The sequence below is a fragment of the Tachypleus tridentatus genome, chromosome 11 (assembly GCF_004210375.1).
Source record: "Tachypleus tridentatus isolate NWPU-2018 chromosome 11, ASM421037v1, whole genome shotgun sequence".
Taxonomy (NCBI): Eukaryota; Metazoa; Arthropoda; class Merostomata; order Xiphosura; family Limulidae; genus Tachypleus; species Tachypleus tridentatus.
In genome coordinates, this window is record NC_134835.1 from 76,504,100 (window position 1) to 76,528,289 (window position 24,190).

The window sequence follows — 24,190 nt, forward strand, 5'->3', positions numbered from 1 at the left end:
TATTTCTTTATTACTGTAAAGTTTCATGACTATTCTCTTTCTTTTTCCATTGCCATAGAGATTTATGACTGTTATATTTTTATTTTTTCTTTATCGTAGAGTTTTATCACTATTTTCTTTGTTTTATTCTTTTTAATTACCGTAGAGTTTTATGACTATATTTTTTTCTTAATTTTTGGTATCCTTGTTTCCTTCAATGTTATCTTCTAAACGTTTCTGTTTTCTGAACACTTTAATTTTACTACTTTAATATTTTCGTTTGTTTTTTTTCTGTTCATTACTTTATATTTCCTTTTACATACATTCGTAACTTGCAAGTTTATTTGATTATCTCAATTCTTAACATCTGCTGAAACCTATACATTACATTTGAAAATGTACTTAATGTCCTGCATCTGAGAATCGTATTTTCTCTCTCTCTCTCTCTCTCTCTCAGTTTTAATTGGCTTGTTATAATCTAGTGGTTAAGTGCTCGACTACAAATTTTTGAATTATGGGATCGAAACCCGTCCTCGAACATGCTCGCTTCGTGAACCGTGGAGGCATTATAACATGACAGTCGGTCTGTTGTTCGTTATAAATAGAGCAGCCCAAGAAATGGCGGTGAGTTTCGCCGACTAGTTATCTTCCCTGTGATCAATTAGGCATATAAGCTGATAATCTTAGCAACTTTACCACAAACAACCATGCCACTATTTCCTATGTGGGGCAGCGAATTCATCTTTTACTTTGTTATGGTTGAATTCACTGCTCCTTCTATCATTTAGTTCAGCGATGAATTCTTTGTTACATTAATGCGCTAAACTCACCTTCTAGCTAAAGCACGTTGAAATTTAGTATATTTGTATGATGAAGCTTACACAGGCTTTTCTTAATGGTCACATACAGATATTAATGCTGTGGAAGATTACCTAAATTAGCTAGTTACATGATATGTAATCTCGTTGTCAAACCAATAAATATAAACCCTGCGTTGACTTTAAACGAGTTAATTCACGCGATATTGTTAGAAGGAAGTACTGTTGATTGTTGCTTGATACTGTTAATGAGCGCGAAGCAGTTTAATTTTGTAATATTGTGGGATTTTGGTTTTGGTTTTGTTTTTTGGTGTATTTTTTAATTCGATTTTTCTTTTCCTAATTCTTTTATTTTTGAAAATTAATAACATTAGTATGTATGTTATATTGTTTATTGATATTTGTATCAAATCCTGGACAAGCATGGGTTTACTAACTGTTTTTGTTGGTTATTTTATATATATAGATGTAGATAAAAATGATAAGACTTGTGTTCTAATTGTTTAAAATTTTCATTTCCATTTCAATAAGCTGTTTTACGTTCGACACTTGTTATAGCGGTGTTTTGTTTTAGTTCTGTTACAATTTTATTTTTCCATAACGATAATTTTTCCTTGTTTTTGATGTTCTTTCTTATCTGTTTTTTTCTGAGTGTTTCCTTCACAATTGTATCCTAACAACTTGTACTGTTTTCTCTTTTTTCCACTTGTTTTTATTTCCTTTTTTCCCACACATCTTTGTTATTTTTCGTCTCACTTGTCAATTTGTTGTAACTCTTGTCATTTTTTTCTTTGTTTTCCGTCTCTTTCTGATTATTGTTTTATATGCCTTCTATATCTCTTTCCGTTCACAACTTATTTTTTACAGCTTTACAATAAGTTGTAAGTAAATATATATATTATTATCTTCAGTTTTACTTTATATTGTGAGTTTTTACTTCTTCGTTTACTTCTAACGTTGTTTTCTCTTTTATAATTTTTACTTCTTTCTACGTCTCATCTATCTAACATTACTGATGATAGTTTATTTCGTAGTTTCTATCACCAATATGTAATGCAGCCTGACGAGCCATAGTAGCAGACGAAAGGTCTAGTCGTCACTGAGGATGGCAAAAATAGTGTTATACATATTATAACTCTTTACTTTTACTCCTTGGTTTTTAGAACTAACTTATAATTTAAACTCTCCAATACTTCTATTTTCTTCTTTCTCTAATATATACATACATATATATGGGTGTGTGTTCTATTTCGTAGCTATATATAATTCGTCTGTTTATATATTCAGAACACAATGTCATATCAATGCACACAAGCAGTGACACCTGTAAACACATTGTCACGGAAGACGAACCACTGATTAGGATTTTTCACTGATGGATAAACTTTATATTTTAAATTAAAATGTGTTCGTGATTCTTATCTGTGTAAAAAAGCAACTAAATATGTGATGTTTATTTATTTAGAAATAGAGCAGTTAAAAACTTATTTCTAACCTTTTTAAAATAAAACAGACTACTGTTTAAGGCAACATATTATCATCGTTTATCACAACCGGTAACAAAGATAATTAACGTTTTTACAACGAATTTGTTTTTTTAGGAGAGTAACCTTGGTCTTTCTTCTTGTGCTCTGAGTGTGATGAAAGTCACTGACCCAAAAATTTGTATTATTTTCGATTTTGGCGAGAACGCTTTATTTGGCTCTCAAGACTTGCCATCACCAACGATTGCGCTCGAGCTGCCGCCCAAAGACTGGTTGATGGTTCAACTCTGTCGCCAACGGAAGATGTTAGGCTGGATAAGAGAAACTTCAAGGGCTACAGAAGGTATGCTCCTGATGAACGTCGAGCGCCACAGTAAGCTTATGTGTAGTTTTTGTTACGCATTTCTTAAGGTAATGTAGTTATAGACACGAAATAAGCACAGAGAAAACATTTCTAAATAAGCGCACAAAAAACTTTTTCGAAATGTTTGTTTGACTTACTCTTGAGAATATATTAATTTGCGTCATTTAAAAACTACGATTAATGAAATTCACTTGTGAGTAGACGACGTTAGCCATTGAAAGATGTTATTTTTCCAGAATCACCGTTTAATAATGATACACTTCAGTTGAGAAAGTTCAACACTTTAACAATGTAGGGTGCTGCCAGAGTTGGTCTCTCTATGATTTACTCTAACTAAATTAGCAGTGTAAGACCAGAGGGAAGGCAGCTAATCATCACCACCCAACGCCAACTCTTGGACTACTCTTTTACCAAAGAATAGTGGGATTGACCGTCACATTATAACGTCCCCACGGCTGAAAGGGCGAACATGTTTAGTGTAACGGGGATTTGAACCCGCGACCCACAAATTACGAAGCGAATGCCTTAACCACCTGGCTGTGCCGGGCCCTAGACTGATCCATCAAATTAGCCATATTATTTTACTAAATTGATTGTAATTTTTATTCATATAGACAGTTGACTTTCATAAAAAGTTATAACCATTAATATTTTAGTCACTATGAAAAGCACGTTATAAGTGTAAAGTAATAAACCATTAGGAAAATTATTTATTTAAAGTTAAAATAATAACTTCCTTAAAATAACTTCCTTAATTGGAAAACCCCGTAATGATTTTTTATTGTTTTAACAATATTTACTTACAATGACAGTACTTATTGATTCATATAATCACTATTCAAATGATAAAGAAAATAGTATATTAGAGAATTATCGAAAGTACCCAACTTTGTCTGGGCTATTGGTTTGGCATATTCTAGTTGACTTTGTCATTGTATGTATTTTGAACCTATTTAAGCACAGATTCTATATTATTTTCCAGAAGCATAAAAAAGTCATAAAGGTACGATAATAAAAAAACTATTATAAATAATTATAGATGTCACTATACGTCACGTTATGTAATCTATATAAAAACACACAGTGTGTGTTTTATCACTTTACTCTTGATTTCTCGAAATAAGAAGAGTCATAAAACCCAAAATTCATTTATTCATATTGAACAGTTGCTTTAATGACTGCTTATTACGATTTTAGTCACAGGATTGCAAATGGATCGCGAAAGAAAGTTTCCCTAATACCTTGTAAGTGTAGTGAATGTTGTTACGATTTAAAGAAATTCATAAACAAGTGTGATATATAAAGACATAGTGTAAAATAACCTTTGCAAAACATAAAATATGTTTATTAATTTATTAATTTAGTTTTCTTTGATTAAATTCAGAAATTAATAAACATATTTTCAATTTTGTACTTTTATACATTTCATTTTATACTTTCAGTTCATAAGCTAACAACAAAATTAGTTTATACTTTTGTTGTTAAGCAACATTACATGAAAGCCATTATTAGGACACACTGTTACCAAAACGTACTGGCTTTTCTATTCATTAGAGGTTGTTATACAAGGAACAACACTCTTCAGCGTGGTTTTTCGTTAGCTTGACTCATTAAAACGACAGGTATGTGCGCACACACATGATAACATAAGTAATAATACCGGTGAAAGTACCTCAGGGTTCATTTGGTATAGGTGGAAAATTTCCACTTTCTAGGTTGTTTCCTCTTAGAGCTATGGTCGTCACATTTCTTTTCTGTGTTTCTCACACGTATGCGCATGCGCACGTAAATAAGTAATAATACCCAGATGTAAACCCTCAGGATCTAGTTAGTAAGGATTGTAACGTTTTTTGTTTTTTTTCTGACGAGTCTCCAATTTATTATGTTGTGTAAGTTAACGTATTACTATTTCAAATAACAGGAAATTTTAATTTTAATTTAGTAGTTAAATAAATGTTAATATGTATTAACTTTTTGTTATTTGCCAATAAGATTGATACACATAAATTTCTTTTTTAATACAAATATATTTGAATATACAAATAAAACACAATACAATTCATTATAATAGTAATTACAAATTACAAGAGTTTTACCAACTTACAGACAAGACTGAGTCTTATATCAGGTCTAGTCCACCAATGACACAGCGGTATGTCTGCGGACTCACACCACTATAAACCGGATTTTGATACTCGTGATGGGTAGAGCATAGATAGCCAGCCCATTGTGTAGCCTTATGCTTAATTCCAAACAAACCAAAATATCCGATCTAGAATTGAATATTTTATTGACGATCCAGGTCCACGACAAGCAAATAAATTCTGAGTTGACACTATTACGCCTCTCTTAAGCAAGCTAACTTGATTGACCTTTCAACGGTTACAAGCCTAAGCATTCGCCGACAACAACATCTAATGTCCTCGTAGAAATACTAACGTCCACAGGTAATTCACTGAAATTGGACGGTTTGTAATGTTCGAAATCTATAAACTTTCCTGGTCAAATTCTGTAGTTTTTCGATTAATAGCTGTTAATCACCATTATAGCTTCCTAGACGTATAACATACTGACTGTAGCTGACCATTAATAATCTTGTTTCGTCTCTCGCTAGCTGCTTTTTTACGCGAATCACGCGAGAGTCTAGAACTTTCAACAATGTTCTAACGCGTTTTTGTAAACAAATATTGTTGATTCTTACTTTCAATAACCTTCTACAAATTTCAAGAAAAGACGGGACTTGTGCTATTCACAGTCAAGAATATACTTCATATCTAATAAGTAAAACTATATAGAAACAAGCTTAGGCATCAAAATAAATGTACAACAGTAAATCTGTTTCATGATGCAAAAATTCAAGGTTCTAGGTTCTTTCCTCTTGGAGCTATAGCGGTTGCATATTATTTTCTATGTGAATTTTCGCTTGCTTATCTCACAGAAAGATGTACGCGCACTCGCACATGGATAAGTAATAATACCCAGGTGCACAACTTCAGGGTTCACTAAGTATGTTTTCTCAATCTCAAGTTTCTAGTTCTTTCTCTCTTGGAGCTATGATGGTCACACAGACACATCCTTTTCTTATTATAGATTACGCTTGAGATAAACATTCATGGTTATTTTTACTAGGTCATTCTCAAAGTTTCTTAAACGTAAAGAGAAAATGTAGAAATTAATATTTAATCTTTTGGTACAGTGTTATATCTGTAGACTTATACCTTTAGAATACGGATTTCGATAACCAGAGTGACCGTAGCACAGATGGCTATTTACATAGCTTTGGGCTTAATAACAAACAGCAGTGCAAAGGAAACCAATGGAGGGGTGGATGGGCTAAAGGATGACCTTTAAAAACAAAGGTCCTGACCAGTAACTGCCGCTCCATTATTTGATTGTTTCGTCATTTTTGTAGAAATTTCAGGGGTAATATATTTTGGATATAGGGGTAGGACACCCCTCCCCCTGTTGATATTAGTGATTTGATACTAAACTTTTCCACCTTAATTCTGAGGATGAATTTGTACTAATTATCCCTATAGTAGTTCTAAAACAGTCTTTCTACTGTTACGTTAACGATAATTGCATACTAACTGTTTCCATAAATATCTTTGGTGCAGTGTTGTTCTCATCTATCCAGATTAGTTACAAATCTGAGCTAGTACAGCACCATCCACTTTAGTTCTAATGTTAATCTTATACAACAATCTCCACTTTACTTCTGATGTTAATCTTGTACAACACCATCCACTTTAGTTCTAATGTTAATCTTGTACTTCAATCTCCACTTTAGTTCTAATGTTAATCTTTACAACAATCTCCACTTTACTTCTGATGTTAATCTTGTACAACACCATCCACTTTAGTTCTAATGTTACATCTTGTTTAGTTCTAATGTTAATCTTGTACAACAATCTCCACTTTAGTTCTAATGTTAATCTTGTACAATAATCTCCACTTTACTTCTGATGTTAATCTTGTACAACACCATCCACTTTAGTTCTAATGTTAATCTTGTACAACAATCTCCACTTTAGTTCTAATGTTAATCTTGTACAACAATCTCCACTTTAGTTCTAATGTTAATCTTGTACAACACCATCCCCTTTAGTTCTAATGTTAATCTTGTACAACAATCTCCACTTTACTTCTGGCGTTAATCTTGTACAACAATCTCCACTTTAGTTGTAATGTTATGAATATTAAGTCGTCTGAATATTATTAAGATTATATTGTACTAACCTCTACTTTAAGTCTGGACACAATAATGTGTTAACACTAATAATATGTTTGTTTGTAGTTATACCCTTTCCTAAGTTCCAAAAATGGCATTTTACCAGCATATTATATTTTAATATTGAAAATTATGTTGTGTTAACCTGCACTTTAGCTGTGAAAATGGTAAGAGGCTGTTTTTTACTGGAGATAATACTTTAATAACACTTTCCCTCTTTCTATAAAATAAAACTTAATATAAGAATGTGATACAATGATTTACGTGTAACTGAATCAGTTTTTGTTTTACGATAGGCTTAACAGGTTTTGGCCCCCTAGTGGCACAGCAGTGTGTTTGCAGACACACTACTAAAAACCGGGTTTTGATACGCTTGGTGAGCTGAGCACAGAAAGTCCCTTCAGTAGCTTTTTACTTAATTCTAAACAAACAAATTTATCGATTTTTGAAGTTGTTTCAGCCCCTTAATATATAAGTGTAATGTTGTTCTCGAAAAGAAAACGACCAAGTCATAGGAAACTAAAAGAAACATGTTTACAGGTTGGCTCGAAAAATGAAACCAAAAACATTATAGTAGTCGAAAGAACAAACACGTACTGTTCGAGACGTATTCTAGTTAAAAATCATATTCTACTCTCATGCAAGTTCCGTTCAGTATCTCTACAACTTACACATCACACAAGAGTTGGACTGTAAAAATATTGGTTATAACTTAAACTCAGGAAGTAGGGAACTCTCTGTGAAACCCCAGCGCACGTTGTGACATACTTGAGCATATAAAAACCATTGGCTCGAAATAGGAGCCTTCTTAAATCGCTTGCTGGGATTCAATTTACAACAAGTGAAGTGGAAACAATAGATCATTCCGCGATAAACATGGATCTTACTCAAGCCATTGGATTTCAAACTGAACAGGCGCCAAAGCAAGCAGAAAATGACAAGACAACGAGCTGACATGTACATCCTAAAACTGAAACGTCTAACCACTTTCTGTTACGAAACTACATTATTTAAATTGTTAGGAAGCTAATTAATGTTTTTTTGCTACTTTTACATTGATAATGTCTTTATAAAAAAAATCAACTCATGAACAACTCGATGCTTCATTATTATTAGAATACGTTGATACACTAGCTGTGTAACTTCGTTCTTACCATTAATCACGATTGCATATATATCAGTAAGTTTGTTTTAAAAATAAAATAAAAAAACATGGTCCGGCATGGCCAGGTGTTAGGTGCTCGCCTTTTCAGCCGTGGGAACATTATAATGTGCGATCAATTCCTCTATTCGTTGGTAAAAGAGTAGCCCAAGAATTGACTGTGAAAGATGATGACTAGATTTCTTCTCTCTAGTTTCACACTGTTCAATTAAGGACGGCTCGCGTAGATAGTCATCGAAGAACTTTGTGCAAAATTAAAAAAACAAACAAACATAAAAGCGGACTTATAACGTTTTTCTTTTATGTATATGTTGTTATTTGACTTAAACAACAAGTTGATTTTACTTTTGAAAAGGAATTTAGTTTACTTGTTCAGAAAAATATATATTTTTAATACTATGAACTGCAGTAATAATCACTCCTATAAACAAATCAGCTATGTTGGCCTTACAACTAAGCTTGAATTACTTTTACAAAGTGTACCGATAAATATAAATGATTTTCAGGTGACACTTACATTTGAAAACTAATATTAAACTTCAGTTGTTTTATGTAAATTCTCTTACATAAGGACATGCAAGAAATTCACACCTCGGAGTAACAGTGGAAAGTCCATGGACTTACGGCCCGGCATGGCCAAGTGTGTTAAGGCGTTCGACTCGTAATCCAAGGGTCTCGTGTTCGAATCCTGGCCACGCCAAACATGTTCGCCCTTTCAACCGTGGGGCGTTATAATGTGACGGTCAATCCCACTACTCGTTGATAGAAGAGTAGCCCAAGAATTGGCGGTGGGTGGTGATGACTAGCTGCCTTCCCTCTAGTCTTACGCTGCTAAATTAGGGACGGCTAGCGCAGATAGCCCTCGAGTAGGTATGCGCGAAATTAAAAAAAACAAACAAACCGTGGACTTACAGTGCTAAAAGCCGGAATTAGATCCCCTCGGTGGACACAGCAGATAGCCCAAAGTGACCTTGCTTTCGAATGAACAAACAGGTCTTTTCTACCAGTTTTAATAACAATTGTTTTATAATGATTTAAGGAGTTAAAAAGAATATATTTACGCTAATAACTTTAATCCAATGAGATTCACTGATTTAGTATTAATCCAATCAGATCTTCTTTATTGATTTAATTGATTTTTTTGAATTTCTCCCAAAGCTACACGAGGGCTATCTGCGCTAGCCGTCCCTAATTTAGCAGTGTAAGACTAGAGGGGAGGCAGCTGGTCATCATCACCCACCGCCAACTCTTGGGTTACTCTTTTACCAACAAATAATGGGATTGACCGTCACATTATAACGCTCCAACGGCTGAAAGGCCGAGCACGTTTGGTGCGACGGAGACTCGAACACGCGACCCTCAGATTACGAGTCGAACGCCTTAACCCATCTGGCCATGCCGAGCCTGCTGATTTAATACGTATTTGTTGTGGTTTGTTGGTGTGTATTGACAAAACGTCATGCTATCTAATCAAATACACCTTTTGTATTTGTGCGGCCAAAAAAGATTGGGTGTGCGGTTTAAAGGAATGAAATCAAAATTGGTGACTAAAACTGCTAGCTACGCATATAGCATTGATAATAATTGTACAGCATATGTTCATTCACCAGACAGCGAATTTCGTTTCACCCACTAGCATGCCCCAAGTTGAACAAAAAACACGTCCTGGTAACCACTGAATGTGTTTTCTGTAAATTTCTTAACAATGCTACAAATGTAGCTAGTAGTTTGGTCGCTAGCTGCAAGTGTCTTTGAGTAGCCTGTGAGATAAACAGGTCTTCAACGATGGTCCTTTAAGACGGACACCCACTACATTAATGTTTGAAAATTGAGGAAGTTTCTACTCTTACCCGTTTCATTGCAGACTTACCCTGTTAAAAATATATCCTCGTATCTGTAGGGCTTGGGCAGTCACCAGGTACGTGCCACGTGAGAATTATGTTTTTGCATAAGTAACTAAATGAAGTTTTCAAACAATTCTGTGTGTCTGGGAGAGAGGGTGTGTGAATAAAGTGGATTCATTCTGACTAACGCAGTCCTTTCTACAGAATTATTGATTTGAAAACAAAATATGTTGTAATGTCTTCCATTACTCCATGCTCTCGATGTATTAACCAAAACTTTGATTTATTAACAGATTCGCTATAGAAAAGGAAAATACTTTTCACGGGGCTCTCACAATATTTGGTTTTCTGTCCAAGAGGTTACTGGCAGATGGAAAGGTTACTTCGGTTTTTTTGTGGTTTCAAACAGTGGGGGAAGTTGTTTTTGGTTACTACGTTACCACATTACTATGAGTTACTTTTGTTTATTGGGTTATCAGATCATTATGAACTTACTTTTGTTTATTGGGTTATCAGATCATTATGAACTTACTTTTGTTTATTGGGTTATCAGATCATTATGAACTTACTTTTGTTTATTGGGTTATCAGGTCATTATGAGGTTGCTTAGTCTATAAAGTCACCAAAAGTCCTTAAAAGTCAAACAAAGATTCGGAAAATAAACCGAAGTCTTATATATATTTTTTTTCTATTCAGCCAACAGAAGGGATTAAACAAAACTTTTTTTTTGGGGGGGGGTCATTTATAAAATAGAAAATAAAAAGGTATGTAAGTTTAAAGCACTAACGTTATTGTTTTTCGTGTTCACATATTTTTTCAATAAAACCAATATAAGTAAATTATTTGAATTTCCCAAACTTGCTTAACACCAAACTATATTATTGGTAAACCAGAAGATTCTCATAATCTCGAAACGTTATATTCAGAAAATAAAGAGGGATTTTCGTTTTTTCGCAGCTTTAGAATGTTATTCTTAAGATCTAGTCCAATATTCAATTTTCTCTCGACATTCTCGGTTATTAGATATCCCAATATTCAGTTGCACGTTTATAACCAAGGTTATTTGACGCAATAGCGTTTAGGTGAAGAATATTGTCGTATTGGTATGATCTAGTTGAGCCGCTGTGGCAAAAAATAAAATAGAAAACAAAACTCTCATTCGTTTACTATATTTCCTATGTTCATATAAACTGTTACTTGATATTAGTTATTTTGTGAAGTGTATTTCTTTTCCTGTTACCAATCCGATTTTAAGAACGTAATCTATTTTTCTCTCTTAATATGTGTGCAGACGTCTTAGGCGTAACTGATATTGTCTAATTTCATTTGTATTAGTTTAGAGAGAGATTTGTTTTCCTCTGTAGCTCGAACTGCATTACAGCAAGCTTGACAATCTATATTTTATTCACATTGTATATAATTAATTAGATAAAACTATCACGTTAATGTTTTACGTACTACCTTTAGCTTTTCTATCATAGATGATTAATTAAAAACATAAAAAATCACTGGATGAACACGGAATGTATTTACTCGTGGTTATTTGTAGAACATTCCCTTTACGTGCGCCTTGGTTAGAACCCAACCTAATCAAAGATAGCTCGCTCATAAGTTGGTTTAAGACAAGCTGATGGAATTTTATAGCTTTGTGGGAATTTCCTTAACAAGATAGAACTAATTATTAATCTGATATGATTCTTTTATCAAATTTATGGCAACCTGAAAACCAATTATTATGCTCGCTGACGTATTTTATTGAAATTTTATGACAACGTTGATATAAAAGAAATATATTTTAGTTCGCACGACCTGTTTCAGACCACAAAATAACAAGAAATCTCTAGTTTGTAACAATACCTATTTTAAAACCATGGAAGTGTATTTGAATAAGGTTAAAATTATCGCAGCTTGTGTAGACTCATAATAAGATTAAAACCTCTAACCTAAAACAAATGGTTCTGTTGAAACTTTGCAGCTGAGTGAATACATTGAGTTTTAACTATATGTTGCTGCTTATAAGAAAGACCGTGTTATAGTTAACATAACTAATAAGTGGTATAGTTCGTGAGATGGCCTGGCATGGCCAAGCGTGTTAAGGCGTTCGACTCGTAAATCGAGGGTCACGGGTTTGAATCGCGGTCGCACCAAACATGCTTGCCCTTTCAGCCGTGGGGACATTATAATGTTACGGTCAATCCCAGTATTCGTTAGTAAAAGAGTAGCCCAAGAGTTGGCGGAGAGTGGTGATGACTAGCTGCCTTCCTTCTAGTCTTACACTGCTAAATTAGAGACGGCTAGCGCAGATAGCCCTCGAGTAGCTTTGCGCGAAATTCAAAACAAACAAATAAACAAAAAGTTCGTGAAATATGTATCAGCACTTTGAGACTGAAGAGAAACTTTATTTCCAAAAATGAAAACTTTCGTCGCCAAACGGTTCAGCTGTAGATTTATGGACTTACAACACTATAATCCGGTGTTCGATTACCTGTGGTACACACAGCAGGTGGTCCAATGTGACTTTGATCTAAAATAAACTGACAATTTTTTTTTATCTCGAGTCAGACTGAAAGTAGAAAATATTGCTCCATCTGTTTGACAAGAAACGCACCCAATTTTATTGGTTCAAGTGCTGTCAAATGTGTAGAAAGATCTTATTTTTAAATGGGTACTGCACCTTAACGTCCACTGTCTTAAATTTAAGACTCTTCAAAACACTATTGTTGAGGTTGTTTACACGTCACTGATTACGACGTTTGTTTGTTTGTTTTTTAATTTCACGCAACGCTACACGAGGGCTCTCCGCGCTAGTCGTCCCTAATTTAGCAGTGTAAGACTAGAGGGAAAACAGCTAGTCATCACCACCCATCGCCAACTCTTGGTCTACTCTTTTACCAACGAATAGTGGGATTGACTGTCATGGCTGAAAGGGCAAGCATGTTTGTGGTGACGGGGATTCGAACTCGCGACCCTAAAATTACAAGGCGAGCGCCTTACCTACCTGGCCATACCGGGTCCTCCTGATTACAATGGGAGTGTATCAATCTAGGAAATGACTAGCTTAAACAGGGCAAGCTATATCTCTTAACGTATTAATAAAAGTTTTGTAGATAAAAAAGAAAATATGATGGATGTTCACTTTAAATCACACGAAATTTCTAAGAAGTAACTATCAACACTTACGGCACTAATATGTGTCTGTGTATCAATGAGTGGTAAATCTATAAACTTAACTGATCAACTAGGGCAGAATAAAAAACATTAATATTCATTTTATAGTTGATATAAATAGATTTTAACTCTTCATTTGTTTGTTTGTCTGTTTATTTTTTTAAGTTCGCCCACTCTATATCGATATTAATTGTTCCGGTCTGATGTATTTTCTCCCTTGAAATGTAACGATTTAAGACTGACGGTTTATTTCCTTTGAATTTCACGTAAAGCTACACAAGGGGTGTCTGCGTTAGCCATCCTTGATTGACCAGTATAAGACTAGAGGGAAGACAGCTATTTATCACCACCCACTGTCAACTCTTGGGTTACTCTTTTACCAACGAGTAGTGAGACTGACATAATAACGCCTCCACGACTGAAAGAACAAACGTGTTTGGTGTGACGGGGATTTGAATCCGCGACCCTCAGATTATGAGTCGAACGCCACTTGGACATGCCGGGCTTAGCTCTTCGTAAACTGTTTCAAGTTCACGATAATAGCTGTGTGATATTACAGGAAAAAAATGAGATAACGCTTAACGTTTTTAGGAAACAAAATCCCGACTATTATCACATAATTTAAAACAGGTTTCAACGGTTTCATTACTACCACAAACTGATTTTATCTATATTATAATTTGTATTTCAATTATATTTTTACATCTTAGGTTTAAATTTTATTTCAACCTGTGTTTCTGTATTAAATGATAAAACATACAATAATGTCATCATTAACAGTTCTTGTTATAATCCATTCTCTCTCTCTCTGTCGTTCATATGTTAGTGATGTACAAATTAGCAAGACTTGTAGTCATCCTAAACATTATAGTTATCATAGACATAATCCAGTCAATTAGAAGATCAAAAACTAAGTCACAGGAGACATGATGTTGACTTCAGTTAAACGAAATAGTCTCTAAGTAGTACACATTTAAAGCACATTAAACTCAGAACGAGCTGATAATTCCTACGTGGAATTTGATCGTTATGAACATAGTCTTGTTCGAAAAAGCTATGAAAAAATACGTTCTTTTTAAACCACTCCCATTTATAAATGACTCAAGACAAGGCTAAAAACAAAATGAAAAGCAATACATAATATTTTATTGTTCGATTGCAATACTCTATATACTTTTATCTCGATGACTTTAATTAGCACAACTGGCTTATTTTTAGATCAAATTGAAAACTTATAACACGTGTATATAATTAGTGCTATTTTGAAACACTCAAATACACGATAAGTATTGTATTTTAATTAAAATCGTTCATTATTTTCTACGCCTAATCTCAAAGTTTTTGAGTTTCAGAATACTAGAAAATAAACTAAAAATATTATGATATCTAATTTATAGACACGAAAACATTTATTATACTTAGTAATTTTTTATTCATAAAACATATAATTATTAATAATTAACATACAATCTATATTTTTATTTCCCACCTGACATTAGTTATTTAAAATTTTTTCATCCAAAGTAAATCTGTTGAATGAAAAATATTCTACTAATTATAACTTTCTTCTGAAAACCTTAAATAACACAATAGCACATATAAATATAAAAATGAACTACAAAAATAAAAAAACAGTACAAAGAGCACTTGGAAAATTATTTAATAGGTTACATCGTCTGTTGCAATTATAAAATATAAAATACGGTTTACAGTGAGAAACATTTGGAAAATATAATAATACGGTTTGCAGTGAAGAACATTTCGAAAATATAATAATACTGTTTACAGTGAAAAACTTTTGTACAATATAATAATACGGTTTACAGTGGGAAATATTTGGAAAATATAATAATACGGTTTCCAATGAGAAACATTTTGAAAATTTAATAATACGGTCTACAGTGAGAAACATTTGGAAAATATAATACTACGGTTTACAGTGACAAAACGTAGTTAAAATATGATAATCGATGAACAGTGAGAAACGTTTGGAATGTATGATAATACAGTCCACGGTGAGAAAATTTGGGAACATAATAATACGGCTTACAGTGAAAAACATTTCGAAAATATAACAATACGGTTTACAGTGAGAAACATTTGGAAAATATAATAATACGGTTTACAGTTAGAAACATTTGAAAAATGTAATACTACGGTTTACAGTAACAAACATTTTGAAAATATTATAATCAATTTACAATGAGAAACAAATCCGTCACCAAGTAATGTATAATAGACTATCCTAAAGAAAAGTACGAAAATGACCACAAAAAATATACAGTTTAACAAATACTTTAATGTACACATCTTTACAAATCAAAATATGTCAATATCGAAGTTATCAGTAATCCGACAAAAAATCCGACAAAAAAAAGTCCAAAATCCTACTAATTAGGTTTCGAACTGAAACATGTTGTATTTTGTTATTTTTCCACACATGTTAGTAAAGATATAATTTTTTTTATAATCTGAGTGTAACATCTCGCTAAATAATAACAAGAAAGAATTAATATTTGATCTTTTTCGAGTCTGTTCAGTATAACAAGATAGCTACATTACTGTAGATATCTGTACATCTACACAATACATACTGTTCGATCGCATATGTTAATTTGTATCTATCTATGATTTTTACTGTGCGTTTTTTCCCTCAATCATTTAACAAATTTTTCCACATCTTCATGTATCGCATACATTGATAGGTAGCATTGCTTTTAGTTTATAACATTGTGTAACTTCATCAATCTACACAGGTCAGTGTTGATTTTAGTTTATAACATTGTATAAATTCACCAATCTACACAGGTCAGTGTTTATTTTAGTTTATAACATTGTATAAATTTACCAATCTACACAGGTCAATGTTTATTTTAGTTTATAACATTGTATAAATTCACCAATCTACACAGGTCAGTGTTTATTTTAGTTTATAACATTGTATAAATTCACCAATCTACACAGGTCAGTGTTGATTTTAGTTTATAACATTGTATAAATTCACCAATCTACACAGGTCAGTGTTGATTTTAGTTTATAACATTGTATAAATTCACCAACCTACACAGGTCAGTGTTTATTTTACTTTATAACATTGTATAAATTCACCAATCTACACAGGTCAGTGTTGATTTTAGTTTATAACATTGTATAAATTCACCAATCTACACAGGTCAATGTTTATTTTAGTTTATAACATTGTATAAATTCACCAATCTACACAGGTCAGTGTTTATTTTAGTTTATAACATTGTATAAATTCACCAATCTACACAGGTCAATGTTTATTTTAGTTTATAACATTATATAAATTCACCAATCTACAAAGGTCAGTGTTTATTTTAGTTTATAAACTTTATAACATTGTGTAAGTTCATCAATCTACACAGGTCAGTGTTGATTTTAGTTTATAGCATTGTATAAATTCACCAATCTACACAGGTCAGTGTTGATTTTAGTTTATAACATTGTATAAATTCACCAATCTACACAGGTCAGTGTTGATTTTAGTTTATAACATTTTGTAAATTCACCAATCTACACAAGTCAGTGTTGATTTTCAACAAGACTTATGTTTGACTTGGAAAGCCAAGTATTTAGAAGGAGTTATTTTTAAAGATTATTTCAATTATAAATTAGTAATTCGTATAACAAAAGTCAATAAATATTTTAACCACATTAAAAAAATGTTTGATATCATGAAAATCATATTCAAAATCTATACATATAGAAATTAACTTCAATTCGAAACTGTGGCATTAAATCTTTTGAAATTATTTTAAACCATCATTTGAAGGGCTTTACTAGGAATATTAGACAATATACTGCAGAGTAATATTTGTAATTTAGTTAGATATATACTATGGAAAATAAAAAATATAAATTGACAAAAAATATTTACCAATTCCAATTTCTTAGTAAGTTATCATCTGTTTATGTTGGGTGTTAGTCAGAAACTAATGAAATAGTAATATCATTATAAAGCATCAATACTTATTAGCCACGACCTGCGAAATATTAGCAGTAGTTTTTATGTCCTTCACTCGAACTTCTATTATCCTATGATTTACACACACGTCATTTAAGCTACGTTTTCTTTCAGACATTTTGAGCTAAATCAATAAATCCTGCTATACTTGAAATTAATTTACGCAGTCAGACAAACAATCTCACAAAACTACACGTACGTAAATTTATCTAATAAAACTACATATAAAGTAAACAATGAAGTAAAGTAATGGTACTTATAACAGTAAACATAGTATGAAACTATCATGAAAGTGTAATATATGATATGTTTTATTTACGAATTGACACAAAGAAACTCATAAAAACGAAGAATTAAGTTCGTAGTGTAGAAAAATTAGTTTAAAGGTGCTTATATTAGTGTATGAAGTGAACCGAAGCAAATTATTGTAAAGTTTAGTGAATGTAACATTCTAATAAAGACAAACGTAGCTGAATGTATGTTCACAAATTGATAAGTATACGGTTTTGAAAGAATTGTGCATGCATACTTTAGATCTTTAGAAACTGAATATTTACTGTAATGTTATTGTTGTTTTAAATTACACACGAGTTAAGTGTTGTTTTGTGAAGTACTTGACAAGTAATAACACTGAAGTTTAAATTGAAACCAGTCATCGTGTGATAACAACGTGCATCATACTTGTTATATTAAAAACTTGGGCTAAGCAAAAAACAGGTAATATGATCCTGAATTGAATATATAATCCGAACTCCTCGGACAAAAGCTTTTCTAGTGATAAGGTTTGTAGCCTTTAATTGAGAAATTTGCAAGAAAAGTTCCAGACCGACAAACACAAGCGTAGTATTTGTATATATTAAATATTTCACTTGAAAATCCGATAAGTGGAAAGGGACTTTATAACTGGGAGTTAAATACAGGACCCCTGAATAACAAGGTTAATGTTTCGTTACCGAGTTATACAAAAGTACAATCTATCACAGATCCTAATTGTAAGCTGCCTATCTACTTCAGTTATAATTGGACAATAACGTAACATCTATTTCTGTTATATTTCAGTTGTAAACGTTCATCTCTAGCTCTCGGTAGTAGTCCATTTAACTAAAATATGTGATCCTAAAGATTGACCCGTCTCCTTTATCTGAGCTTAGCAATGAAGGTATGGAAATCTAGTGAATAGAAAGAAGACAGGTCTAGTGATTTATTGTAGATTAAGAGTGTTCTGGGAGGTTGAGTAAAAACCGATTCTTTTCAATCAACAGTGATCGATATTTTGCTTTAAGGTAATGAAAAATGCTGTATTAAGGTGTGAATCAAATGAAAGAAAACACTATTTAAGTAAAAAAGGAAATAAAAACAAACTGAACTTAGAGCTAAACTAATGATAGCACACATATCATCACTAACTGGTAAATTCAACAATGAAATAAGAACAACATTTTCCAGAGGTTTTAGTTTCTCCAAGAGAAAAACGAATCTCTTTGAAAAATCTTTGTTCGTTTGTTTACTATAACACAAAAACTACAGAATAGGCTACCTTCATTCTCTTTATCACGAAGAATCAAACTCAGTATTTTAGCCTTTAAGTTCGTAAATTTATTGCTGACTAAGAAACTTAAAGAGGCCGAAATTTCGTTTTCATTTCACCTTTCCTTGATATCTTTGGTTCGTTTGACAGTTATAAATCAGTCCTTAAGTAAGTTCAAGTGGAACGTAATTCAACCATATATTGAAACAGTATTGAGTACTAATAGCTTCAATTAGTAAACGTTCAAACATCTAGAGGTTGAAAAATTACAAACTTCTAGAGGTTGGACAAGCACAAACATCTAGTGGTTGGACAATTACAAACATCTAGAGGTTGGACAAGCACAAACATCTAGTGGTTGGACAATTACAAACATCTAGAGGTTGGACAAGCACAAACATCCAGTGGTGTGAAAAGCACAAGCACCTGAAAGTTGATCAAGTACAAACACCTATAGGTTGAAAACGCACAAACACTTAAAGGTTGAACAAGCACATGCACCTGGAGGTTGAACAAACACAAACACCTAAAGGTTGAATACGTATAAGACCTCAATCAACACTGATATGTTACGAATTAGAATTCTAAACAAACATTAAAAATTTTGTAGATATGAAAAACATGTTTTACAAAGATAAATATGTGCTATTTATATACCATAATATGTTGCTCAGTTTACTTGCATCATGTGCTAATGAATTTGTAGACAAAGCCGCTCTTATGCCTTAGGAAATGCCCCCCAGTGGCTCAGCGGTATGTCTGCGGACTTACAACGCTAAAAAACCGGGTTTCGATACCCGTGGTGGGCAGAGCACAGATAGCTCATTGTGTAGCTTTGTGCTTAATTCAAAACAACAACAACCTTAGGAAATATCCTATTCTACACTAATTCTTATATATTTCTGCAACGTGAAACCTAAAACTTCACCTAAAAACATAATAATAAACTTCAATGGATCGCACCTAACATAATTCTAAAATTTCGTCAGCGATATTTAAATTATATTGTTGTTTAAACCATGTACGGTTGTCACATATAAAAAAAATTTATTACAATGTTCGGTTGTCTTCCAGAAAATTATCAAAAATAAATCAAAAAGAAAGAATTATATTCCTGCTTTAAATATTTATATATATTTTGGCCTTAAGTCTTGTGATCGTAACATTTAAGAAACGTGAATTCTTATACACATCAATATGTATTTGTGTGAGGTTTGTAAAAAGTTTTCTTTCCGAGAGATATCTTAGATAATCCCATATAGAGGCAGAAAGTAATATTTCAGCTATGTATGTCAAAAGATTTACTAAGTCAGTTCTTCATTGTATAAAGTTATAACTAACTTGGCAAGACGTTATCTATCAAAACGTTTTACATTACATCAAGAACCTGTTGTCAAATATACAACATTATTAATTAATGCTAATGTCACTTGTGTTGCCGAACCTAGCAGGTTAAAATGTGCTTTGACTGGTAAGAAGTGTTCTAGCCAGTAGAATGAGAAATGCCTTAACTAACAGGATAAAATACGCTCCAGCTAGCAGGGTGATATCTTCCATGGCTAATAGGGTAAGACGTGTCTTAGCCAATACAGTAAGTAGTATTATTTCGTTTGATAAGTTATTTTTGTGGATGTCATTAAAACATTACTATAGACGAAAACAAATTCATTATAGTTTTAGAAATTCCATAGTACTGCTTACATGTGATTGCAAATAGCAACATCCTGCATATATGTATGTTTACAATTAGGTTGATGAATCTTAGGTCAGTTATCGGGTGTCAAATACATTAGCTACAAAGTTCGATATACTTGCGACCGTGTGTAAGATATACCAGTTTTCTAATCTAAAATGGCCCAACATGACCAGGTGATTAGGGTGCTCGATTCGTAACTTGAAAGTCGCGGGTTCGAATCTCTGTCACACCAAACATGCTCGCCATTTCAACCGTGGGGGCGTTATAAGTGACGATCAATTCCACTATTCGTTGGTAAAGAGTAGCCCAAGAGTTAGCGGTGGGTGTTAAGGACTAGCTGCCTTTCCTCTAGTTTTACACAACTAAATTGAGGGCGGCTAGCACAAACAACTCTCGTGTAGCATTGCGCGAAATTAGAGAAAACAAACCATATTACAAACAAACCAATTAAAGATATATATATATACCCATAATGACGTCATTGGAAATATTTTAGTAAAGCAATGAACTTATGATTTCATGCATAAGTTAACCAAAACTGTCAATAAACTCAACAACAGGTACTGAATAAGCTTCATATTGAGATGTTTTTCTTTTAGCATTCCTCTTAATGAATTAATTTTAAATGTTTTCTGTATATTAGAGAGTTTATTAAAGTCAAGTATAAATATAAATGTTTGAGGGGTTTGATTAGCCATAAAAGGGGGGGATAAATTTCCACGATCTTCCATTTCAAGCCTAGTCTTGCAGAGCGAAATTAAATAATAATATATGAAAGTGTGTTTGTATTACTTACTCGCACTGAATTAAAGAGAAACCTTATACGTTTAGAAGTTTCAATTATTAATGTGGATATTGTAGAGTTAGAAGTTTAATGTCTTGGATTATGCAACGCCGAGACCTCAAAATGCACGTTGAAACTTCCCCGAATCGCTGTATCTTGTATAACATAAGAATATTTTTGTTGTAACTAGAGCCAATTTCATTCAAAGTGATAATGTTGTTCTTTCATAACTTAACTCGTCGATTTATAACGATACCAATTTTATTGTTGTGTTAAGGTGAAAAAGAATATTTCGAGATGTAACCGTTTTGTAGCCTTAAGAATTTTTAATGAAAAAAACCTTCAGTAAAAAACTGTCTTGCTTTTTCAGCTGGTTTTAACCGCAGGTTTTTGTGATTCAATCAAACATATTTTGATGTTTTCTTTGTTTTATTAGATATGTGTGGTAGATTCTTCTGCTTCAGTGGACAGGTTTTACAATGAGATAGATCATGTCTATAAATGAAAACAACAAAAAAGGCACGGTTACATTTGCTTAACCTTTATGGTGAATTTAAAGCTGAGGTTCAATAAACGTGAATTTACCAATCTGTTTTATTCTTCCATGGCTACTTTACAATAGGTTCGTCAAAGTAACATTTCTGGTTCTATGGCTTCGTCATCGTGATATTTCTGGTTCTTTAAGTCCGAGGATACAAGTCTGCTTCTCTTTGGTTTTGAAGTTTTTACTTAGGTCAAAGCCATATTTCTTCTATATATATAAAATAATATTCAATATATGAGTTACAGAGTTTGTTTTACTCTATGAGAAGAGCTCAATTTGGAGGATGTCGTAAAAATTTGAAAAAGAACCTTGACTAGTTGCTTGCTAACAAAGAGGAAAAATGAAAAAGGAAAGATTAATAAATAAATTAAAAAAAAATGTTTTTAATTTTACCAAAAGCGTATCTTTTGCAAGGTGGTTGTATTTTTCCTTTCATCACAACAATCGTGGACAGAATTAACTGTGTGTGTTATGTTTGTTAAGATACAATGGTTAACGATATATAAGCTATTCGGTGTAATCTTTATATTAATATCCTATAACTCTTCGGCACGACATAGTCGGGTGGTTAGGACACTCGACTCGTAATCTAGGGATTGCGGGTTCAAGTCCCCGTTACACCAAACATGCTCGCCCTTTCAGCTGTGGGGGCATTATAAGTGTCGGTCAATCCCACTATTCCTTGGCAAAAGAGTAGCCCAAGAGCTGGCGGTGAGTGGTGATGACTAGCTGCCTTTCCTCTAGCCTTACACTGTCAGCTCAGATATCCCACGTGTAGCTTTATGCGCAATTTAAAAACAAACAAACTTGTAACTCTCAAAAGCAACCAAAAACTTCTCAGACTAGCACTCCCAAAGTTACTTGAGAATTGTACCCCAAGGACTCCAACAACATTATTTCAGCTTGTCCTTTAGCTACGAGTTTCAGTTTTTATAGGCCATTTTTTTATCAACCATAGTATATAATTTCTTGAGCTAAGGTAAGCTACAACCTTTTTATTTTAAAAAAAGGCATAAGCTGTACATCTCAAGAGTTCTGTTACCTCACTCGCTTTTATTTATTTATTTTGGTAAGTTCATTCTTTCATCAACCGTATAACTTTCAAGTACTGAGAGATTCGCACAAGGGAAAAATAAATTTCCTAATCTATTGTGGTATAATTTGATTTGGTTGTTGTTCAGCACACAACTACATACTAAGCTTTTTATGCTCTACCCACCACGCGTATAGCAAATAAAATCATAGTGTTAATGGGCGAACTCTCTTTTTCATTTACTGATTTGCATTAAAATAAAAGAAAAAATACTATTTAATCGATTTCATAGAAAGACTAGCGTCATCAAATTCTTATACTGATATACACACAAGAGAACAAATGGGACTACAGCATCGATCTGTCATTATGCGTGCGTTTTGACCTCTCCCTTCTGACATAATGAATGAGCTAATCTGTATTTCTAGAAAAGGTGATAAGGAACGATCTTAGTCTAACGAAAAATTGCTGCATTTGTTTTAAAACAAAGTTACACTAAGGGTTATTTAGTTGTGTCTGCTATAGAATTAGTTCATGAATTTTAGAATTATAAGCCTCGGTCTATCTTTTATCCACAAGAAAATATTGCAAACAAATAAAAATAATAATTAATTTTAACTTCAAAATAGTGTAATAAACAATCAGTTAATAGGACTCATTTCAGGAAAGGCTATAAATAGATTAAATCCATGATACCAAGTAAACCGTATCAACAATGTGCAACTTACTGAAACTTCATACATAGTTGAACATTTTAAGAGAAAAAAGGCTGCCTATTAAATGAAGTATGAACTTATCATTTCAAGTTAATTAAGACATTTACCATTATCTCTTTTTCGTAAAATCTACTAATAATACAGACAAAATAAATATGGAAAATACTTTTACTTTCAGGTCAGTTTTCTTTTATCACATATTGGTGCCTAACTTTACTGACACTGCCTAAGCTCATCAGACCAAACTCATAACCATTGTACTTATTACAGTTTACATACTAGTAATTTCTGGTATATTAAGAGTATGTTCATAAAATATCGCAGGTTTTTAGCAAATATTACAAGGATTTTGCACACGAAAAGTCAGATTGTTTAATGAAGAATTTTTTGTTAATATTTGTTCGTGAAATTGTCGATTATTTTTAACTAGTACGAGAGTAAAGTGATCTTTTATTCTGAGATTAAAAATAATTTTCTTTGTTTCACGAATCTCATATTTCACTTGTATAACCTCTAAAACCTCTTAATCATGAGGTTGTAAAGTAGGTACCCTGAGAATTTCAACTGTTAAACATATTCCAATAATTGTCTGTGTTTATTCTACTCTCAACATCTAAAGTTAAATCCACTGTAAATAAAGCTGCATCACAGACCATTTCAGCGTAAGTTTTAGCCTGTCGTTGCACATGGCACACGTAATACGACACCCTCGAGAGCAAGAAAGCACGTGCAAAACAGAAAAGTGTCATTCATAGTGCCCTTTCTGCATGAACACAGTATTGGACTAAGTGGCTTATGTTTCCCACAACACTTACAAAATAAACTTTCAAGGGTAATAATATTACAATTAG

General features: G+C 32.8%; 1 protein-coding gene across 2 annotated transcripts in view; it reads left to right on the top strand.

Moving 5' to 3' along the window:
• Positions 1-24,190, top strand: part of LOC143232507 (uncharacterized) — a 91,618-nt gene that overhangs the window by 19,878 nt on the left and 47,550 nt on the right. For both annotated transcript variants that reach the window (XM_076468062.1, XM_076468061.1), the window contains one exon: positions 2,399-2,654. In XM_076468062.1, the coding sequence (XP_076324177.1) occupies positions 2,399-2,654 (256 nt within the window). The remainder of the gene's footprint in view (positions 1-2,398; positions 2,655-24,190) is intronic.